Raw genomic sequence first — 20,776 nt, 5'->3', positions numbered from 1 at the left:
GATTACATCGCTCTTAATGAAATATAAAATTGTTTTTCTACAAAATTGGATATGTAGCATGTTACGATTGACACTCGACTCATTTGCATATTATGGATTATCTGACAAATTCGATCAAGAATTTCTTTCCTCTACCTGAGAACGCTGGATTATAGGCTCAACAATGTTATATATAGATCAAAACTATGAAAATTTAACAAACACATTTATACATTAAAAAAATGATATAATAATCTCCCTGAGTTTTGTTATCAATAAACAAATATGAAAAGCATGCAAAGATAATATGTACATACACAAATTACATGGCATCTCGTAGCATTCAAAATTTACTTAAATACACATTCAATTTTCACAGCATTTTTAAACATTTGGATGATTTACCAATTAAAACATTTAGCATTAAAAAAGTCAACCTCGCACATGCCAAATTGAGAACAATAATAATTCTCTATTATCTTACATAAATGTCTTAACAAATGGAGGAATTCAAAATAATTTAATACTTTAATTAGTGATTTTTGGTATTTACTGTAAATATGGACCACCCAAAAATAGAATAACTGGACTGGTGACATGAATATAAACTTGTTTAAACAATGTTGTCAGAAAATGCCAGTTCACTGGCATGGAAAATGTGTTCAAATTACCATTTAACTCTCAAGTAACGAGTCATGGTTCACGATAAGGCTGCCTTTGTAATATCGCTGCTTTTCAGATAACAGTACAAAATATGTGAAAATAAAAAATATACCCGCATGAGTCATCATAAATTATCTAACCATTGAAAAAGTTCCTGAGAAATCACAAAACAACAAAATTAACTGTTATACAACATACAACGTAACTTGGCCGTTTCCGTTTTCAGTGATGCCACTTCTACCCGTAGTTTTAAATTCTCCTGTTCGAGCAGAGCCGCTCGGATGGCAATCTCATCTTCTTTAGCTCTTCTCATATCCCTCGATCTTTTAGCAGCTTCATTATTTTTTCGCCTCCGTTCCCAATACGCTCCATCTTTTTGTTCTTCCGGTAAAATTCTTGCACGTTTTCGGGATGATGTATAATTTCTGTGTTCAGTTGATGATGATATACCCATGAGCTGAGCAGGTCTGATGCCATTAGGACTAGGTATATTTCTAAACCCGTTAGGACTAGGTATATTTCTAAACCCGTTAGGACTGGGTCCATTTCTAAACCCGTTCTGACTGTGTTCATTTTTAACCCCGTTTGGACTTAGAGTAGAACTTGAGCTGGGTGAACTTGTCGTAGTTACGTTAGATGATGCTTTTGATTGCGATAGTGGTGATTGAGACGATTCGTGCATTTTCTCGCCCGCTAGCAACATATGATGTCGATACAAATGAAAGAATTCTTCGCTGTTTAAGTTGAGATTCTGAAAACCATGAGAATCTGACGGCACAAGTCCAGGTATGTATCCTCCCATGCCTAATGGGTCTTTAGGGTAAGATTTGAATGGACGGGTTGATGAAGACTTGTTTTGAGGATATTTAGGCGCCATGAGTGCAGCAACTGACGGAAGTGGTCCAAGCATAGGGTTAGGGATCAGTCCAGCTTGAAAAGCTGTCAACATACTTGCTACATTGTGATTCAATGACCAGTTACTGTCAGGTTCAGACTTGATTTTATTTACCAGTCCATTTATTAGAATTTTTTCCTCACTTTCTGATATTTTTCTATCATCATGATCCTGACTTAATCCAGTATCATTAGTTGATGCTGGCGATGGAACAGAGTCCGAACCTGAAATTTCATTGTCACCATTTTTTCTCTTAAACGAAAAATCCAAAGGCGAGTTACTTCTTTCCTCTGATGAATAACCATTCTCATTATTAGTATTATTTATTGATCGATAATGTTCATTATGATTAGCTCTTGAGGTTGTGTAGTGCATTTCTCCGTTATTATTAGGCGAACCATCCTCCGCCATAGCCTTCACATTAATAACTATTTACCAAACCCTTCCGGATTAATAAACCTGCAAGAACAAAAGAACGGGAAGTTTTATATAACGTGGACATTTATTTTAAATACACAACACGACATAACTGAATTATTTATACCGAATACACAAGATTTAACAGGTCGATACATACTGATATATAAATATCTAATAATATAAACTCTCTTACCTTTTTCACATTAGTAAAAATATCCTTCGAAAATAATAATTCAACTGTTACGAAAATTTATCAATATGGAATTGTGTATTGTCGTACATGTCCTTGGAAAAATGATTACGTATATTTATCAATTGCCTAACATATTCCAATTGGCTTTAGACCCTGACCTCACTTGACGCTGGTAACTTATTCTAAACTATTCGATAATTCACGTAATCCAATATTAACTAACCAATCGCGCTTTCCAACTGGATTATGGGCATGTCCATGCCTTCATTCAAGCCTTAAACACATATAAAATACGCCCCTATTGGTCAGTTTCTAACTCATGTTGCGTAAGGTGAAAAACAGTTACATGTCAAAATCTCAAGCCTCGTTTTCAAGTGAGAAATGCTGTAATCGCAAACCTACGCAAACATTTACTCTTGTGGTAATATCTAATTCATACAAATATCATTACGTGTATAAATCAATTATCTATATTCTTCTATTATATTTCTGTTGTAAAAATCAATATTTGAGATTAGAAATTTAAATGTATTTCTCAATACACAAAACGAACTGCATTTGAAATTTGAAATTCCACAGTAAATTATAGTTTGGCCATGTGTTAGTTATTTGGTCACTTAGAAAGAAAAAGGTCAGGTCACATGGCTATTTTTAGTCTGACAGGTAATACACAGTGATATATTATCTCTTGAACCAGATGTTATACACACAAATGTACTTGTTATACGTCGTATGTTGTAATTAGATTATCCAATTAAATAACGTAAACGGTACTGAACATTTTATCATAGTATTTCTATGTATATTTACTTATTATTAAAACACCTGTATGCATTTAAATGCAACATTTTGACTATATTTTTATGGCGAACCTTGTTTGTTATCGACTCCTAGTTTTTTAAGTACAGTCATATATTGTAAATCATTGTAAACAAAAAGAAATAAATGAAATTTACTCAGGCAACGCGGAAAAGTGATCTCCATTTTTGTAATTCAAGATATTCGTTTTAATTTAATGCTACAAGGAAGACGCATATAAAACATGGTAAAACCACTCTTAGATGTAAAGTTTTTCAAAATCTTATTTTTTCGACGAAAGCTTCTCGTTCACCTTCAAATACCATGCGAGCGTTAACCTCCCCCTTTTCTTCATCAACCTTTCCCCTTTTTCTCGTTTAAACAGTAAGACCAATTAAACTGTTTTAGTATCACTAGTAGTCTACTTACATGACTAAAACTGTTGTTCACTTACATATTATCATGTATGTTGGAATATAAAGATTTTTATAGAATCTATCTTTTTTCTCAATTAACATAAACCCTTTTCATGCACAATACATAAGATCACACTTTGAAAAGAAACACAGTCGCTAATTACTTGTAATTTACCAGCACATTTAATGTAAATAAACATAAGGTTTTGGTTTTTATCATTTCCGGAGAGTAATAAATTATATCTAAAGGTAATTTCTGAGATTTATACGTTGTGAAATCAAATTTAGTGTAATTTTTCTTCCTGCTGAGTTTCTTTTGATTAATATAAATAATATAAATTTCCAATAGTATGTACCCTGTAGGTGTCTTTGATTAGTCACTTTGGTAACATTTTATTCCGAAGTTTAATTGTATATTTATAATAAAGTATACAAAATAAACCATCATATCTGATTAATATAAACTAGGAGCAATTACTTTTTAAAAAGAGGAAGAAGATGCCAAAGTTGCAACCAAAAACCGCAAGTTAAAGAACAACGGCAACACCATGACTCAAAATACATGAACAACGGTTTAGTTTAAACATATTTATTTATAGTGGATTGGGAAACAAGTTTTGCAACTTATATTAATCCCTTTCACAACGGTACCAATATGAGTCAAAACATAAGAACAACGGTAACACCATGACTCAAAACACAAGAACAACAGTTACACTATGACTCAATACACATGAACAAGCACTACATCATGACACAAAACACAAGATCAACGGCAAAACAATGATTAAAACACAAGAACAACGGCAACACCATGAATCTCAACACAAAAGAACAACGACAACATCATAACTAAAAACATAGAACAACCAATACTGCATGACTTAAAACACAAGAACAACATCAACTTCATGACTAAAAACACAATAACAACGGTAACAATGTGACAAAACACAAAGAACAACGACAACACCTTGACAAAAAAACAAAATAACAACGGCAACAACATGACTCAAAACACAAGAACAACGACAACCCTTTGACTAAAAACACAAGAACAACGGGAATGCTGACTCAAAAGACAAGAACAACGGAAACACCATGACTCTAAACACAAGTACAACGACAACATCATTACCCAGAGCACAAAAACAACGGCAACACTTTAACACAAATCCAAAAAACAACGACAACACCATTACTCAAAACACAAAAGAACAACGACAACACCATGACTCAAAACACAAGACTAACGGCATTATCGTGACTCAAAACAACTGAAATTCTACAACACAAGGACTCAAAACATAAGAACAACGACAGCATTATGACTCAAAACAACGGTAACAGCAAGACTCAGAACACAAGAACTACAGCACCACTTTGTCTCAAAAAACAAGAACAACGGCAACACTATGACTCAAAACAAAAGATCATTAGTGACATCATGAATCAAAAGACAAGAACAGCTGTAGCATTATGCCTCAAAAACACAAGAACAGCTGTAGCACTATAACTTAAAACAAAAGAACAAGGGAAACATCATGGCTCAAAACAAAAGAACAAGGGAACCACCATGACTTAAAACCCTAAACTTCAACAAAAAACGACTGAGAAACGTGACGAACCCATTTGAAAGACTGAGTTTGACTCGGTTGTTTGCGGGATTACTAGTTTTTGCTCCACCAGTGGCAGATGTAATATTGTTTTAATTTGCTTGTGTTGTCTTTTGGTTTTATCAAAGTCTAACGCGAACCATTTCAAAACGAACTTTATACTTAAAAAAAAATATTTTTGGTGAGACAATTTCTCATTTACGTAATTACTTTTAACTTCATCCAGAGTAATTTTTGTTTATCATATGTTTTCCTGGAAAATTATGACTATTATTCCGGGACTATCCTTTGATATAATTCTAAGAAAAATTGGGTCAAAAATATATAAGCTAATATGGATTACTGTGACAGAGGATTTTAAATAAAGTTTTTATCTAAATAAATTATTTGTAAATAGATTAGATGAAAAATTTATTTAACATTTGAATCTGAGAAACAAAATTTTCAACTAAATTCTAAGTGTTCTTCAGTGATAGTTAACCCACAAAGAGAGAGAAAAAAAAATGAGCAAAATAAACTTAAGAATGGAGGTAATTTTATGATTTAATTTGAAATCAGCGTCAACAAAATGTATACAACAAAGAATACCTACATATATATATTTATATGCACCTGAATATACAGAAACACAAAATGAAATCTGACTGGAATATATAAGTTGGTATACAGTAAAATCATAAATTGTCATGGACAAAATTTTAATTTGCAGCTACTGAATATTTAATACCAGATAGTACATGTATTATAAACCTTGCAGATGATATAGCATTTACATCATATAAAAGCACGATATGAAATTAAACATCAAGATACACGTGATATGAAATAAACATCATATAACACGGGATTGGGAAGTAACACCTTGGGGATTTATAAAACATCATATGTCAACAACGGTCAATAGAATTAACACCACATATGACCTGCCACATAAGCTGTGATGTAACCCCTTAGAAAAACATATTAAAAAGATACGTTTCATAACATGGAGCAACCGCGGTTATTATAATTAACACATATACACCCATCATATATAAATAAAACACCCTAAAACAACCGCCAAATTTAAGAATAACATCATATAACAAAATCGTGATAATAACACCGTATAAAAACCACAGAAAATAAATATAACAGCGTATAACAACAACGGGATATATAACACCGTATAACAACTACGGGAAATAAATATAACACCGTATAACCACCACGGGAAATAATTATAACATCGTATAAAAACCACATAAAATAGTTATATCACTGTATAACAAGCACGGGAAATAAATATAAGATCGTATAACAACAACGGGGAAAAATATAACACGTATAACAACCACGGGAAATAAATATATAACACCGTATAACAACCACGGGAAATAATTATAACACCGTATAACAACCACGGGAAATAATCATAACACACCGTCTGACAACAACGGGATATAAATATAACACCGTATATTAATTACCGTATAACAACCACGGGAAATTAATATAACACTGTATAACTATCACGGGATATAAATATATCACCGTATAACCACCACGGGAAATAATTATAACATCGTATAACAACCACATGAAATAATTATATCACTGTATAACAAGCACAGGAAATAAATATAAGATCGTATAACAACAACGGGGAAAAATATAACGTATAACAACCACGGGAAATAAATATATAACACCGTATAACAACCACGGGAAATAATTATCACACCGTTTAACAACCACGGGAAATAATTATAACACCGTCTGACAACAACGGGATATAAATATATCACCGTATATACAACCACGGGAAATAAATATAACACCGTATAACAACCACGGGATATAAATATATCACCGTATAACAACTACAAGAAATAAATATAACTTCGTACAACAACCAAGGGAAAAAAATATATCACTGTATAACAACCACGGGAAATAAATATAACACCGTATAACAACCCCGGGAAATAAATATTTCACTTTTAACAAGCACGTGATGTAAATATAACACCGTATAACAACCATGGAATCTAATTTATATAACACCGTATAACAACCATGGGAAATAAATATATCACAGTATAACAAACCACGAAATGTAAATATAACACCATATAACAACCACGGAATATGAATTAACACTGTACAACAACCATAGAAAACAAATTAACACTGTATAACAACCATGAAATATAAATGTAACACCGTATAACAACCATGGAATATAAATTAACACTGTATAACAAACCACGAAATGTAAATATAACACCGTATAACAACCACGGAGTATGAATTTACACTGTACACCAACCATGGAATACAAATTAACAATGTATAACAACCATGAAATATAAATGTAACACCGTATAACAACCATGGAATATAAATTAACACTGTATAACAAACCACGAAATGTAAATATATAACACCGTACCATGGAATATAAGTTAACACTGTACAACAACCATGGGATGTAAATATAACACTGTATAACAAGCATGGGATATAAATGATATAAACTATTTTACAACCGGTGCCATCATATAACTAACTTTTCAATTATTGTGTTCTGAAAAAAAATATTCCCTTTAATATATTTTTTGAAAACATATTGTTCCTAACAACATGCAATGCACCAAAATACACGAGATACAAGTTCTGAATGATGAAAAGGGGGTCATAGAGTGCAAGGATATGGCCAATATCGTTAAAAAGAATTCAGAATTGTGAAAAATATTATATCGTCTGTTTCAAAGTTACGACATAAGCTTGTTTCCTATTTGTACCTGTGGCTTTAGAGCAGAAGCTATTTGAAAAATATTACGACTGACGATGGACATAAGCTCATATGGCCCTTGGAGCCATGTCAGCTAAACATTGTGAAAAGGGTTCATTTCATATGTTCATTAATACATTTGTTAGAAGGATATCGATAAAACGGACAATGCGGATTGGTTAGCTACATGTAATACAAAACCCAGTTTCAGTTTGAAACTAGACTCCTGCAGAAAAAATCATGCTTTTTATTATCCAGATTTATTTTTAGCACTGGTCAATATCACCTGCATTAGTGTAGGTATATTTTGTCAGTTTCATAAACTGTCATAGATTTTTTTTATATTGGTAGGGGGAGGGGGAATGAAGTCGGTTATTGAAAAAAACCCATCAAGATATATATTATATATATATATTTAACTGTACTTGAACATTTCATAGGCTCTTCTTTAGTTACCCTTTACCGTTTCAAAAATGCAAATGAGCAGTAACATTTCCGCGTGTTGTAACCTTCGGGAATGAACTTGTTTGTCTATTGCCTCCATTGATGAGTTAAAGCTATATTGTGCTGGGTATTGTGTAAGAAGTCAAGGCTACATCAGCAAGTACAGACGCATCTATGGGATGATCTGATTATGTTTTATTGATTGACGGGTTCTACAGAGAAATATACATCGCTTAATTACAAAATCATTGGTATGAAACGCTAGTGACACAACCTTGAAAAAGGTCTAATAAATTTCAGAGTTAAACGTATAATTTACAGGTAGATTTCGTTTTTAAAAAATATATGTATACATACATATTATGTATGTTTGATTGGTTGACCGATTTTCTTGAACTCCATCTGAACCTTGCGTGGGAGAATTCATCTTCTTTGGCTTGTTACTGGTATTTTAACAACACACGAGAAGAAAATGTAAAAAGCAGGCTTTTTTATCGTTATGTTTCTGATTAGATAATGAAAAACAACTTGTGAAATAGTTTATACAGCAATGAAATAAATATTAGTCATTACAAATAGAAAATGCTTCTCAACATGAAAGAGAGAATGTTTGTATGCATAAGACCTACCAATGAAATTAGTATATTATTTTCGTCTTGACAAACAACAAATAAATTGTGTAATTACGTCAGCGGAAACAAGAAAGGAAGAATTATAATGACATCAATACATTCTCGTAGGTTTGTAATAAGACAGATTGAAAAAATATATTATAGGATAGACACACTTTCTTAGGGAACACTTAAGACGGACAAATCGTTTAACAGATACTTAAAATTCTGAGGATCACTTTATAAAAGATTGAATTAACTGATGTTCTCGCACACGTTGTTAAAATATGGTTTTGTGAATACAATATGAATAGACAAATGGCCCTGAAATCATTGTTATAACCCTATTAAATCATGTTAAAGGAAACACTAAGGATAAAAGACTGTTTGTGTCTCTCTTTTCATCTTCACAATGTTTTGAACGGTAAATATTAGGTTTATGAACTGAACTTAAAGGTTATTTCAAGAGCCGTAAATTTAATTTCGAAAAATCACCCATTTTAAAGCATACATTTTCTTGATTCATGATGTCATCTATGTTTGGGTATAATAGTATTTTTGATAGTCAAATATTTGTAGGACACTTGATCGAGAAATCGCTCATGTCTGTGTTGTTTTCAGTTCTTTTTCTATTGGCATTTACGTGTTGTTCTGTATATATGCATGAGTACATTGGAGATACCAATTCTGGTTTTTACTCAACGGGATTGTTGTGTCCTATCTTATATTTTTACTGTTTTTGTTAGAATCCTTATACCTTGAAAATGTCGTTCAAACGTTGTTCCTTGAAAGTCATTGGATAACCTGAGAGGGGGTGAGGATTTCAAAAATACATATCTGGTCTTATTATAAAAAAAGATATAACATCTGTTCAAGATAGGAGTCACAAAAACAAAAGGCATGTTGTACCATAATACTGGAGATTGAAGGAAAAAGCTACTTTAACACGCTACTACATTATATAATTACAGATACGAAAATAGAAACATCATTTACAATAGCTATAAAAGATATCTTGTTGGCAACAGTTACCAATTATATAACAACTATATCGCTATTGTTCTTGAAGCAACCCTAATTATCTGTTATGGCAAGCTTAACCTATTTTTTTTATTAATATTTCTCCGCAACAATTTTGCCATCTCACACACGTTTAATGATATTTTTTCGAAGCTATTATTAAATCTATATTTTGTATATCAATATGACATGGAAAAGTATAACAGGTACAAAAATGTGTGAAACAAGAGATAATAATGAAAATAACACTCTATCAATTTGGTGCCAAACAAATGGGTTCTTAACGACCCAATAAAAATATCATATTGGGTTGTTACTAACTACTGAAATACTTCTTTGTTTCAAAATAAAAATGTCATCAATAAAAACACAAATTTAAAAATTAAGATGATTAATGTTTGCTTAACGCGAAGTGGTAAATCCAAAAATTAAAACTTGGCCGCCTTCTTTAGGACCCTATTCATTCCATTTTTAATATTGGGAAAAGATAGAAGTAGTAGAAGTTATTGTAGATATAAACGAGTTCACCTCAAAGGATCTTCCGGAAGAGGCTCTATGGATATTCAGAACAAGGCAAAATTTATGAACCAAAAATGTTAGCACGTGACCTTTCTTTTCAAAAGAATTCTTTCTGCTTGTGTACTAGTATCAGTCAATTTAAATAATCTTAAATGGCCGAACTTATAAGGAATCGTGAAATTGAGGAAATTTCCATTTAATTTTAACAATATCTTCCAATTTTATGACATAATGCATAACGAATGTACGTAAAACAAAACAAGCATGCCCATATATACGTTTACCTATATAATAAGTGAAATGAAAGTTAACAGCTACTTACAAAAACTTAAAAGTTGTTTTATCAGCTGTAATATCAGGTAAAACTTCTAGCAGACCATAGAAATTTAAAATGTCAAAACAGTCCTCAGAAGATGGTTCAAATTAACACTGAAAAAAATAAGAATTGCGTATAACGACCATTGAGAAAACTGTGCTATTAAAAAGTAACTATTGGGTCAATATATTATTGAATTACGTTTTTTTTTCTGTGTAACAAGCTGCTACCTGACAGCCAACACCTGTAACATCAAAGAATCGATCACCTTGCGACAAAGTAAACATGATCCCATGTGTTGGATAACAAACATGATATTACGACTTGTTACAGAAACTCTTATTCATTAATATTTTAATACCGCCGCGGTACGTCCACGTGTTCCAGTTAAGTTTCTACGGCGTGCGCATGTCCAAACGAAATGGATATCCAAGTTACACAATTAGGAAAATATATCAGACATATCCTGATTTATTTCTAAAAACTAGGTAAATGGACCATACTTAATCCATACTTAAAAATAGGTAAATTGCATCACTTATTCCAGACTTATATGTTAAAACAAGTAAATTGTAAATACTTATTCCCAACTTTATTAAAATAGGTAAATTGACAATACTTAATCCTGCATTGATTAAACCAGGTTAATTGTCAAATACTTATTCATGACTTGGTTAAAATATGTAAATTGACAATACTTATTCCTGACTTGGTTAAAATAGGTTAATTGACCATACTTATTCCTTACTAAGTTAAAATAGGTTAATTGACAATTATTATTCCTGACTTGATTAAAATAGGTAAATAGATCATACTTATTCCTGACTTGGTTAAGGTGTCATACCACCAATTACTCCCTCAAATTTAAAACGTATGTGAAATTAGGCCTACTCGGACAAAAAATAGTGCATTTGATGTCATTGTTCACCTAAACTAACCAACAAATTTGCAGAAATGAAACTTTTGTTGAAAGAGAAATATATTAAGACCATTTTGAACCAAATTTTACCTGTCTAAGAGTTTGCATTTAAAATTGAGGATTAATGCGCTTCATGGTATACTAATTTAAGATTTCCAGAAAACCAGGGGTTATTTTTAGTGGTACCTCCTTTCGGGAGCTCTCTTCTTTCTTATATGATTTTGAATGTATGTTGAAAATTGGCATGCAGAAAGGTGACACCTGTACAATTCAGGATATACCTAGTTTATATGAAGTTAAACTTAAGGTAAAATATTAAGAAAGCTGTGAAAATTGCAAAATTTGGTTGAACAGATAGGGACTTTTAATTGGTGGTATGACACCATAACATAGGTGAATTGACAATACTTATTCCTGACCATGTTAGTACAGGTAAATGAAAAATGTTTTTTTTCTGACTTGGTTAGTTCAGATAATTTGACAATACTTATTCCTGACTTGGTCAAAACAGGTAAATTGACAATACTTATTCCTGACTTGGTCAAAACAGGTTAATTGACAATACTTATTCTTGACTTGGTTAAAACAGGTAAATTGACAAATATTTATTCTTGACTTAGTCAAAACAGGTAAATTGGCAAATTAGTATTACTGACTTGGTTAAAACAGGAAATTAACAATACTTATTCCTGATTCGGTTAAAATAAGTAAATTGAAAATACTTATTCCACACTTGGTAAAAAAAAGTTAATTGAAAATACTTATTATTGACTTGGTTAAATCAGGTAAATTGACAATACTTATTCATGACTTGGTTAAAACAAGTGAATTGAAAATACTTATTCCCCACTTGGTTAAAATAGGTAAATTGACAATACTTAATCCTGCATTGGTTAAACCAGGTTAATTGTCGAATACTTATTCATGACTTGGTTAAAATAGGTTACTTGACCATACTTATTCTTGACTAAGTTAAAATAGATAAATTGAGAATTATTATTCCTGACTTGATTAAAATAGGTAAATAGATCATACTTATTCCTGACTTTGTTAACATAGGTAAATTGAAAATACTTATTCCTGACTATGTTAGTACAGGTAAATGAAAAATAATTTTTCCTGACTTGGTTAGTTCAGATAAAGTGACAATACTTATTCCTGACTTGGTCAAAACAGGTTAATTGACAATACTTATTCTTAACTTGGTTAAAAAAGGTAAATTGACAATATTTCTTACTGACTCTGGTAAACAGGTAAATTGACAAATATTTATTCCTGACTTAGTCAAAACAGGTAAATTGACAAATTAGTATTACTGACTTGGTTAAAATAGGAAATTAACAATACTTATTCCTGATTTGGTTAAAATAAGTAAATTGAAAATACTTATTCCAAACTTGGTAAAAAAAGGTAAATTGACAACACTTATTCCTGACTTGGTTAAACCAGGTAAATTGACAATACTTATTCATGACTTGGTTAAAATAGGTAAATTGACAATACTTAATCCTGCATTGGTTAAAACAGGTAAATTGACAAATATTTATTCCTGGCTTGGTTAAAACATGTAAATTGACAATACTTATTCCTTACGTGATTAAAATAGGTAAATTGACAACACTTATTCCAGACTTGGTCAAAACAAGTACATTGAAAATACTTATTCCCCACTTAGTTAAAATAGGTAAATTGACAACACTAAATCCTGCATTGGTGCAACCAGGTTACTTGTCAAATACTTATTCATGACTTGGTTAAAATAGGTAAATTGACAATACTTATTCTGACTTGGTTAAGATAGTTAAATTGACCATACTTATTCCTGACTAAGTTAAAATAGGTAAATTGACAATTATTATTCCTGACTTGGTTAACATAGGTAAACTGACAATACTTATTCCTATGTTAATACAGGTAAATGAAAAAGGCTTTTTCCTGATTTGGTTAGTACAGATAAATTGACAATACTTCTTACTGACTTGGTAAAACAGGTAAATTGACAAATATTTATTCCTGACTTAGTCAAAACAGGTAAATTGACAAATAAGTATTACTGACTTGGTTAAAACTGGAAATTAACAATACTATTCCTGATTTGGTTAAAATAAGTAAATTGAAAATACTTATTTCAGACTTGGTTAAAACAAGCACATTGAAAATACTTATTCCCGACTTTGTTTAAACAGGTAAATTGACAATACTTATTCCCGACTTGGTTAAAACCGGTAAATTGACAACACTTATTCCTTACTTTATTAAAACAGGTAAATTAACGATGCTTATTCCAGACTTGGTTAGAACACAACACCCTTCATGTTACTTATTAAGGCAGATACATGGTATATTACCCGACTTAAGTTAAAACTGTCCTTAACAAAAGAATTAAAAAAAAAGGTTGATACGTTTATCATTCATTTTCTTTGTCGAGTTTATACAAATAATTTTGAATCAGATATTTGAAAATATAACAAATAAAAAAGCAAAAATGTAAACATAGGATGAAAAAAGGGAAAAATATAGAGTTTATATAGTTTTCGCTCTGAATAATTAAGGGACGACATCAAAAGATCGATGTAGGATGAAAAACTTTAATCGAATAGTTTGGGGGTGGGGGTCAACATTTTTGCAAGTTTTGTTAATCTAAAATCGATTTTACATATATCCATATAGGTAAATCAACTTTTCCAAAATTAAGTTAAGAAGGGGGGTAGGGGGGTCAGCGAAAAAACTATGTGAATTAAGTTTTTTTATCCTACATTGAACTTTTGATGTCATCCCTAATTGTCTCAATTGCATTCCTTTCAGTACAGATTTTGTTTTATTAACAGTCAGAAATATAAAACGGTAATAGACATGTTTCCAAAGCCATTAGTTTTAAATGTATTTTAAATGTCCATATAAGGATTGTAAATGGACTATAGAGATAGGAGTATAGCTGATGGAAAATAAAGTGCTATATGACATTTCCCCGGGAATTTAAACTACAAATATTGTTTTCATAAATCACATTACATTCAAGCTAGTCGTAAAAATTGTCAATAAAACTATAGTTTTAGAAAGGTTTTTTGTTTGATGGTTGTATTAAATTTCAAGTGTTCTAGAATTTTATGAATGGATTAAAACACGGCTTATTGAAAATTTATTTGAAATAGAAAACACAAAAAGGCAAAAAAAATGTTTTATTCTGAACCACTTTTTCTACCATTTCATAAAATTTTTATTTTTTTTTTTTATTTATGATCAAAACACAGAGATGTAAGAACGTTTTATTATCAATTTTAATCATTCTCAATTTGACCGTCAAAAATCAGTATCTTTCAAACATTACATGCAGGATAAGGATAGAAAATAAACAAATCTGACTGGATAAAAACCAACACAAACATATAGAACCTAAGACTTCTATAAATAGTAGTTTCAGATAGAACGTACTTTTTATAATAAAACTGAATTATCAATACTTACTCCGAAGTGTATACATTTATCAAACTTACAATAAATAAAAAAATATATTTATATACAGGTGAAGTATCCCATATGTTCCATTTCCATGTAATAAAAATTTTCTAATTTTAAATGTTGTAAAAATGTAAAAACCGGAAGTGGGAAGTTGCCGTTTTTCGATATGTACGGAAATGATATTTCGGTTATTATCCTTTTCTCAAGGACCCGATTAAATCTAGTTTGCGTATTCGTCGTTTCCCGTGTTACGTTGTTTTGTATAAACTATTGAACTTGAGTAGAAACCATTGAGATTACATTTCTGTGTCTATAAAATGTACTTAACCGGGAACAATTTGAAGTGACCTTTTTGTGTTATTATATTTTTATTTTACATAAAACAATTTGAAGTGACAGAATAGTTTATTTAAATAGTATTTCACCTGGAAGTAACTTGAATAATACAGTTCATTTTAAGTACGAGCTAATTTGTTATAGTGTTTGTTTTTTATAACATTATTTTTATTGGAGAATTTCTCAATTGTTTGAAGTAAGAGTTTCAGTTGCAAGGCTGTGCCAGAAACAATGTTTCCATTGAACATTCAATTGGAACAGTCATGGAATTTCTGTGTCATATAAAGCATGGAAATTGTTTATTTATTGAAACCAAAATCATGTTCTCTTATCCAAAATTGGGGAATTATCGAAAATGAGACCGGATTCTTATTTTGCTTGATCCGCGTTGTTCTATCTTTAGTTTTATTCATTAATGTTGTATGCTTTATAGTGACCCTGGGTCAGTAAAGTCAGTGTGTATCCCATATTGTAACTACTGTCATAACTATGCAATTTTTTTGCGACTAAATAGTCAGTATATTAAAACAATATAGTTCGCTGTTTAATTAGGCCAAATATAGTTAGTGCCCCGTCATTTAGTGTTAGATTACGACTATATTGCTAGTGTCTCATTTATTATTTATTCTTTTACTGCGACAATATATTGTCAGTGTCAATTGTAATTTCAAGATGATCTTTGACTCCATGTATATAGTCAATGCCCGAATTATTGTTTAATGTTAAATTGTAACTACATAGTCAGAGTCTAATTTATTGCTCATGGCGTTACTGTGACTACGTGTGTAGTGTTCAACTATTATGCAATACGCCAGAGCTCCGGATAAGCTGCGTAACGCACGGGGTCGTGCAATGGCGCGTCCAGGCGTGTTTTGTTTGCATGCTTTAACGATAACAGGGTTAGAACTCGACAAAACTAAATCAGTTGGAACATGAAAGGCCAAACCACTTATATGAAGTCAGCATCGGAATCCAAAAGTTCTAATAAGGGACAAGTAAATCCAGATTTATGTAAATAAAATTAGACAAAAACTTTGTTTATTTTTAGTTCAAGAGTATATTATATATAATATATATTTCATTTTAGTTGATGAGTGAACACACATATTCAATATTGTGTTAATGAAAAAAAAACCTATACAAAGGAGCTTGGTGGTGAAAACCCCAATTTGATATTTGCTTGAGGGGTGACTTGGAATTAATAATGCAATTGAAAAACTATTTCACTCAATTAAAAAAAAATGGAGGGGTAAAAACCCCAATTTGTGAAGTCTTATCTGGAGCTCTTCAATGTTGTAGTGTGGCAGCACAGTCACTGTCCACTTTAATTCAGTGCTGTACTGTGACTAGACCCTCGCTCAGGTACCCCCGAGACAAAAATTTAGAAGCCAAAAATAAAAAAAAAATGTTAAAGAGCAACATTAAGGCCTATAAGCAGAAACTAAACTGTTTAATGCCGAATTTACCAACGCGCGTAGCAATCTTTGTTTTAATACAACTGGATATTTGTTTAAAATAGCTATTTAAAATTGTGATTTCAAGTAGATGTTTCTAGATCGAGTGCATGTATACTTATTTACATTTCCAATCTGTTTTACATATATTTCTATACATATTGTATCGAGCTTATTTTCTTTCACTTCGTTAATCCCGAGGCTTAAGAGCCTGGTTTCTTAGAAACTTAATGAAGAAAGCCAAAAGAATGTTGTTTATGTAACGCATTCTATAAAAAAAAATCAATAACAGTTTGTGTTCATGAGATGGAATTGTAATTATTTGATCTTTGTGCGGAAGCATTACCGGGGCAACTGCTGACCAGAGTGACGCATTGGCTTTTCTGGGGTTCCTCAAGGGGTTTCGACAATCGTTTTAAAATTGTATCGACATAATGAACTACAACTAAACTTAATCCAAGGCCATATCAAGATAAGAAGACGTGGTATGATTACCAACGAAACAACGCTCCATCAGAATACAAATGGCGTTTAAGGTAAAAGTACGGCCTTCAACAATGAGTAAAGCACATACCGCATTGTCAGCTATAAAATGCCTCGAAATGTTAAATGTAAAACAACTAAGACAACTAAAACAAGAAAACTTATTAATGTACAAAACAATAAAAGAAAAACAATATGATATACAGAAACAAACGGCAACCTCCTGACTTAGGAAAGGCATGTACAGAATGTTGTATATTCACTTCAATATGCTCAAATACGCTCTTTTGGATTATGCATGTTTATCCAAAATATCATTTCTATTTAGAAACCCACGTATATTTAGACCATAACATTCAATTTTACAGTTGTGTGTAAATTGAATGGGATGGGAGTCACTTCCTTATAGAGATGTGGGCGCATCAATTAATTCATAGTTAACATTGGATCTATTTATATCTATAAAAACTGAAAAGTTATCAAATTTTCATATTGGACCTCTAATTACGCTTTATAATCATGTCTTATCACTGAAAATTCCAAAATACGTACCATTTCAACTTATATCTCTTACTAGAATAGTCTGACCTTTGTTTCAGTAAAACAACTGTTCATCAGACTCAGTTACAATACATTAATTACAAGTAAAAAAATCATAGTTGTATTTGTTTGCAGTGTTTCGTAATTAGTTATTAATATAGCATTTTTGTCCATTGTTCTACATTCGTAATAAAAACTACACTAAAAAAAAACTAAGTGCAGATTATACGGTATGGATTTTTCTCATTGTTGAAGAACGTACGGTGACCTATAATTGCTCTGTTGGTTAGTTGTCGCATCTGCAATCATACCACATTCCCTAATTTTAATATAATTAAACAAATCTACGAAAATTTATACCCAATCTAAATTAATGAATCCTCATCATTTATTTTTACCATGAATGTATATCCATTATGTTGATGCATTTTTCTTGAGTATGATAGAGTCCTCAAGCATAGTCTCTTATAATCATGTACAGAATGGCTATATTTTATATTTCGCATTGAATGTAATGTTGTATATTATATATCATTGAGATGTGACTTTAATGAAATATTTAATAGCATTGCATGTTTATACCATGGTGTATTTCGATCTTAAAACTTTGGGCTCGCTGCGCTTTGGTGAAAGAAAACAAAGAAATAAACAGTGAGTGCAGCTGAACTCTTACAAGTTCTCTTAGAAACTAAATAATTAGATTTTTTAAAATAATTTTCCATTATTCAAGTCTTTCAAAAGAGTTTAATATATGTATATCTGAATAAATTAACACATAACGGTCACATTATATATATAAAAGTATCTGTTTCCCGAAAGATAAATACACACACAAAAATCAACATTTGAAATTGAGCATATGTCATATGCATCATTTTCTTACAAAATAAATGTCAAATTGTTCTAATACGTGGAGAAAAGGTACTCCTCGTTACAGAATCTTGGGTCGTTTTGAGTTTGGTTCAAAGCCATTTTTCTATGATGTGTGTGGATTCAAATCTAACTTTGAGGAATTATATATATACTAGCAGTAAGAATGCATCTACAAAATATGCACACTATGAAAACTTTTGTCTATATCTTAAACAAACATACGGGAAATAACTGTCAAAATACATGTATGTGTAATCTGGGTACTCTCACGTTAGCGGTTCCGAACATTTTGAGCCTACATTCTTCAGTTTCAATTTGACTCCAGTATATTAAAAAATATTTGGGGTAGTGATAGTAAGTAATATGTATTTTTTTGGTTATATATCTTTTATACATATATATAGTAGTATACATGTAGTGTATTGTACAATGTTCTTAATTATTTTAATTTGATACGGAAGTGCCTTTTGTCATATGGTGTGTTCCTTGTGGGTGCACTACTTAACGCACCTACATATAAAAAAAAAAATAAAACGTAAATTTTACGATTTTCTTTTAATTTTGATATAATTAAATGGTTGAAAATTACAATTTTTTTTTTCATTTGTATTATTCTAAAGAGATGGACGAAATCTATTGTCATAAAAATTTCCTCGGACATTTTCAAAAGCCTAATAAAGACCTAAATTATTCGGATAACAATCTGTTAACTTGTTATATATCATTTTCCTTTAAACGTAAATTCTACACAGATAAATGGAAACAGGAAAAACTATTTGCATTGAAGTTTGGCAAAGATACGGAAGCAAAATTTATCGGGAAGTTTTTTTTAAATATCAAAAGTACCTGACGAGCCTTATCCATTAACTATACCAACTTTGTTTTTTTATCGAATCTTATGATCAATGATCAAATAAATAATTACATTATCTGCTTTGTGGCATGCTGTATATTATTTTAAGCTTTCAAGGTCATACGGAGGTTAAATGTTTAAAATACCTACTTACATATTAAACATCAATCACACAAACCTCTCTCTCCGACATAATTCCAACATACATGGGGGATAGTTAATGAAATCAGTGAGAAAATAATGAAGCATCTGTTAAAAGAAGTTTAAGACGATACATGTCAACTGAAACAAAGAAAATTGTTTTAATAGCAGACGAGAATAGTTGCATTTGCCAATCAAAGTGCACATCGATATGGCACAGACACGGGGGCATTCAAAGGTCACGTGTCCTCGCACTTGTTATAGTCAGTCAGCGCGAGACTGGATTTAGAAACTGCAAATAAATTCCCTGCAAAGTTATTCAGCATTGACCCGATAAAAAATAAAGTTGAAGGGTTTATTTACGGTCAGCCGGCACTGACCGCGGTCTGACCCGTTACTGACCACATTTAAATCATCATTCGTAGATGAAATAAAATGATATTTGAATTACCCAGTTTTATCTTTTGTGGCCGTCATTCAAAATTACTTTTAAAAATTCTAAACTATTAAAACATGCCTCAAATTTCAAGTTGCACTTCTGTTGACCGGTGTCGTGTCCTCGGCGACCTAGCATTGTGTTATTGTCTAGTGCGTATTTAGTTTAATTGTATTGATCTTGTTATTAACTAAGCGTCGTTAGTTCATATGCATCTGTGAAGAGGACATGCTGCATAAATAATACCCATGGGAATCAATCGTATTTCAAATTCACAGAATAATATCTTTTCATATTTTTTCTTTTTCTTTGAATTGGTATTAAGTGGTCCACTTGTAACACTAATATAAATTGTCAAGTTAGGATAAAACAATATAAGTAAAAGTCTCTTTGCAAGAGCCAAAGTTTTCGTATATTCTTGATAGTAGTTTCGTGATGGACTTGGGTAAAACACAAACATATCTCAATAATATTTCAAATATGCAAAATATGCAAAATTTAAGATTTTTAAAAAGATCATTTTGAACGTTAGTCTTACCTATTTCATAAATCATTCATGAGTTTAAATAAAACAAAGAACGATAAAAAAAAAAACTAACAATTGAACCAGAATAAT

At 31.2% G+C, this 20,776-nt stretch overlaps 1 protein-coding gene across 2 annotated transcripts; it reads right to left on the bottom strand.

Annotated features, from left to right (window-relative positions):
• Positions 1 to 295: 295 nt before the first annotated feature.
• LOC143069572 (uncharacterized) lies at positions 296 to 10,775 on the bottom strand. Of its 2 annotated transcripts, none has more exons than XM_076244275.1 (2): positions 10,673 to 10,775; positions 296 to 1,996 (listed from the first exon to the last, which is right to left on the bottom strand). In XM_076244275.1, the coding sequence occupies exon 2, from the start codon at positions 1,946 to 1,948 to the stop codon at positions 821 to 823; it is 1,128 nt and encodes a 375-aa protein (XP_076100390.1). In that variant the 5' UTR covers positions 1,949 to 1,996; positions 10,673 to 10,775; the 3' UTR covers positions 296 to 820. The 2 variants fall into 2 exon arrangements, with proteins under 2 accessions (XP_076100390.1, XP_076100389.1); XM_076244274.1 differs by lacking the exon at positions 10,673 to 10,775 and adding an exon at positions 2,151 to 2,521.
• Between the last annotated feature and the right edge of the window lie 10,001 nt (positions 10,776 to 20,776).

Source organism: Mytilus galloprovincialis, chromosome 3, assembly GCF_965363235.1.
Source record: "Mytilus galloprovincialis chromosome 3, xbMytGall1.hap1.1, whole genome shotgun sequence".
Lineage (NCBI taxonomy): Eukaryota > Metazoa > Mollusca > Bivalvia > Mytilida > Mytilidae > Mytilus > Mytilus galloprovincialis.
Note: the sequence above shows the minus strand (reverse complement) of the source record. Positions and strands in the feature narration are given on the sequence as shown.

Excerpts from the sequence above, each read along its gene's own strand:
- LOC143069572 (XM_076244275.1), bottom strand. The coding sequence starts at position 1,948 with ATGGCGGAGGATGGTTCGCCTAATAATAACGGAGAAATGCACTACACA.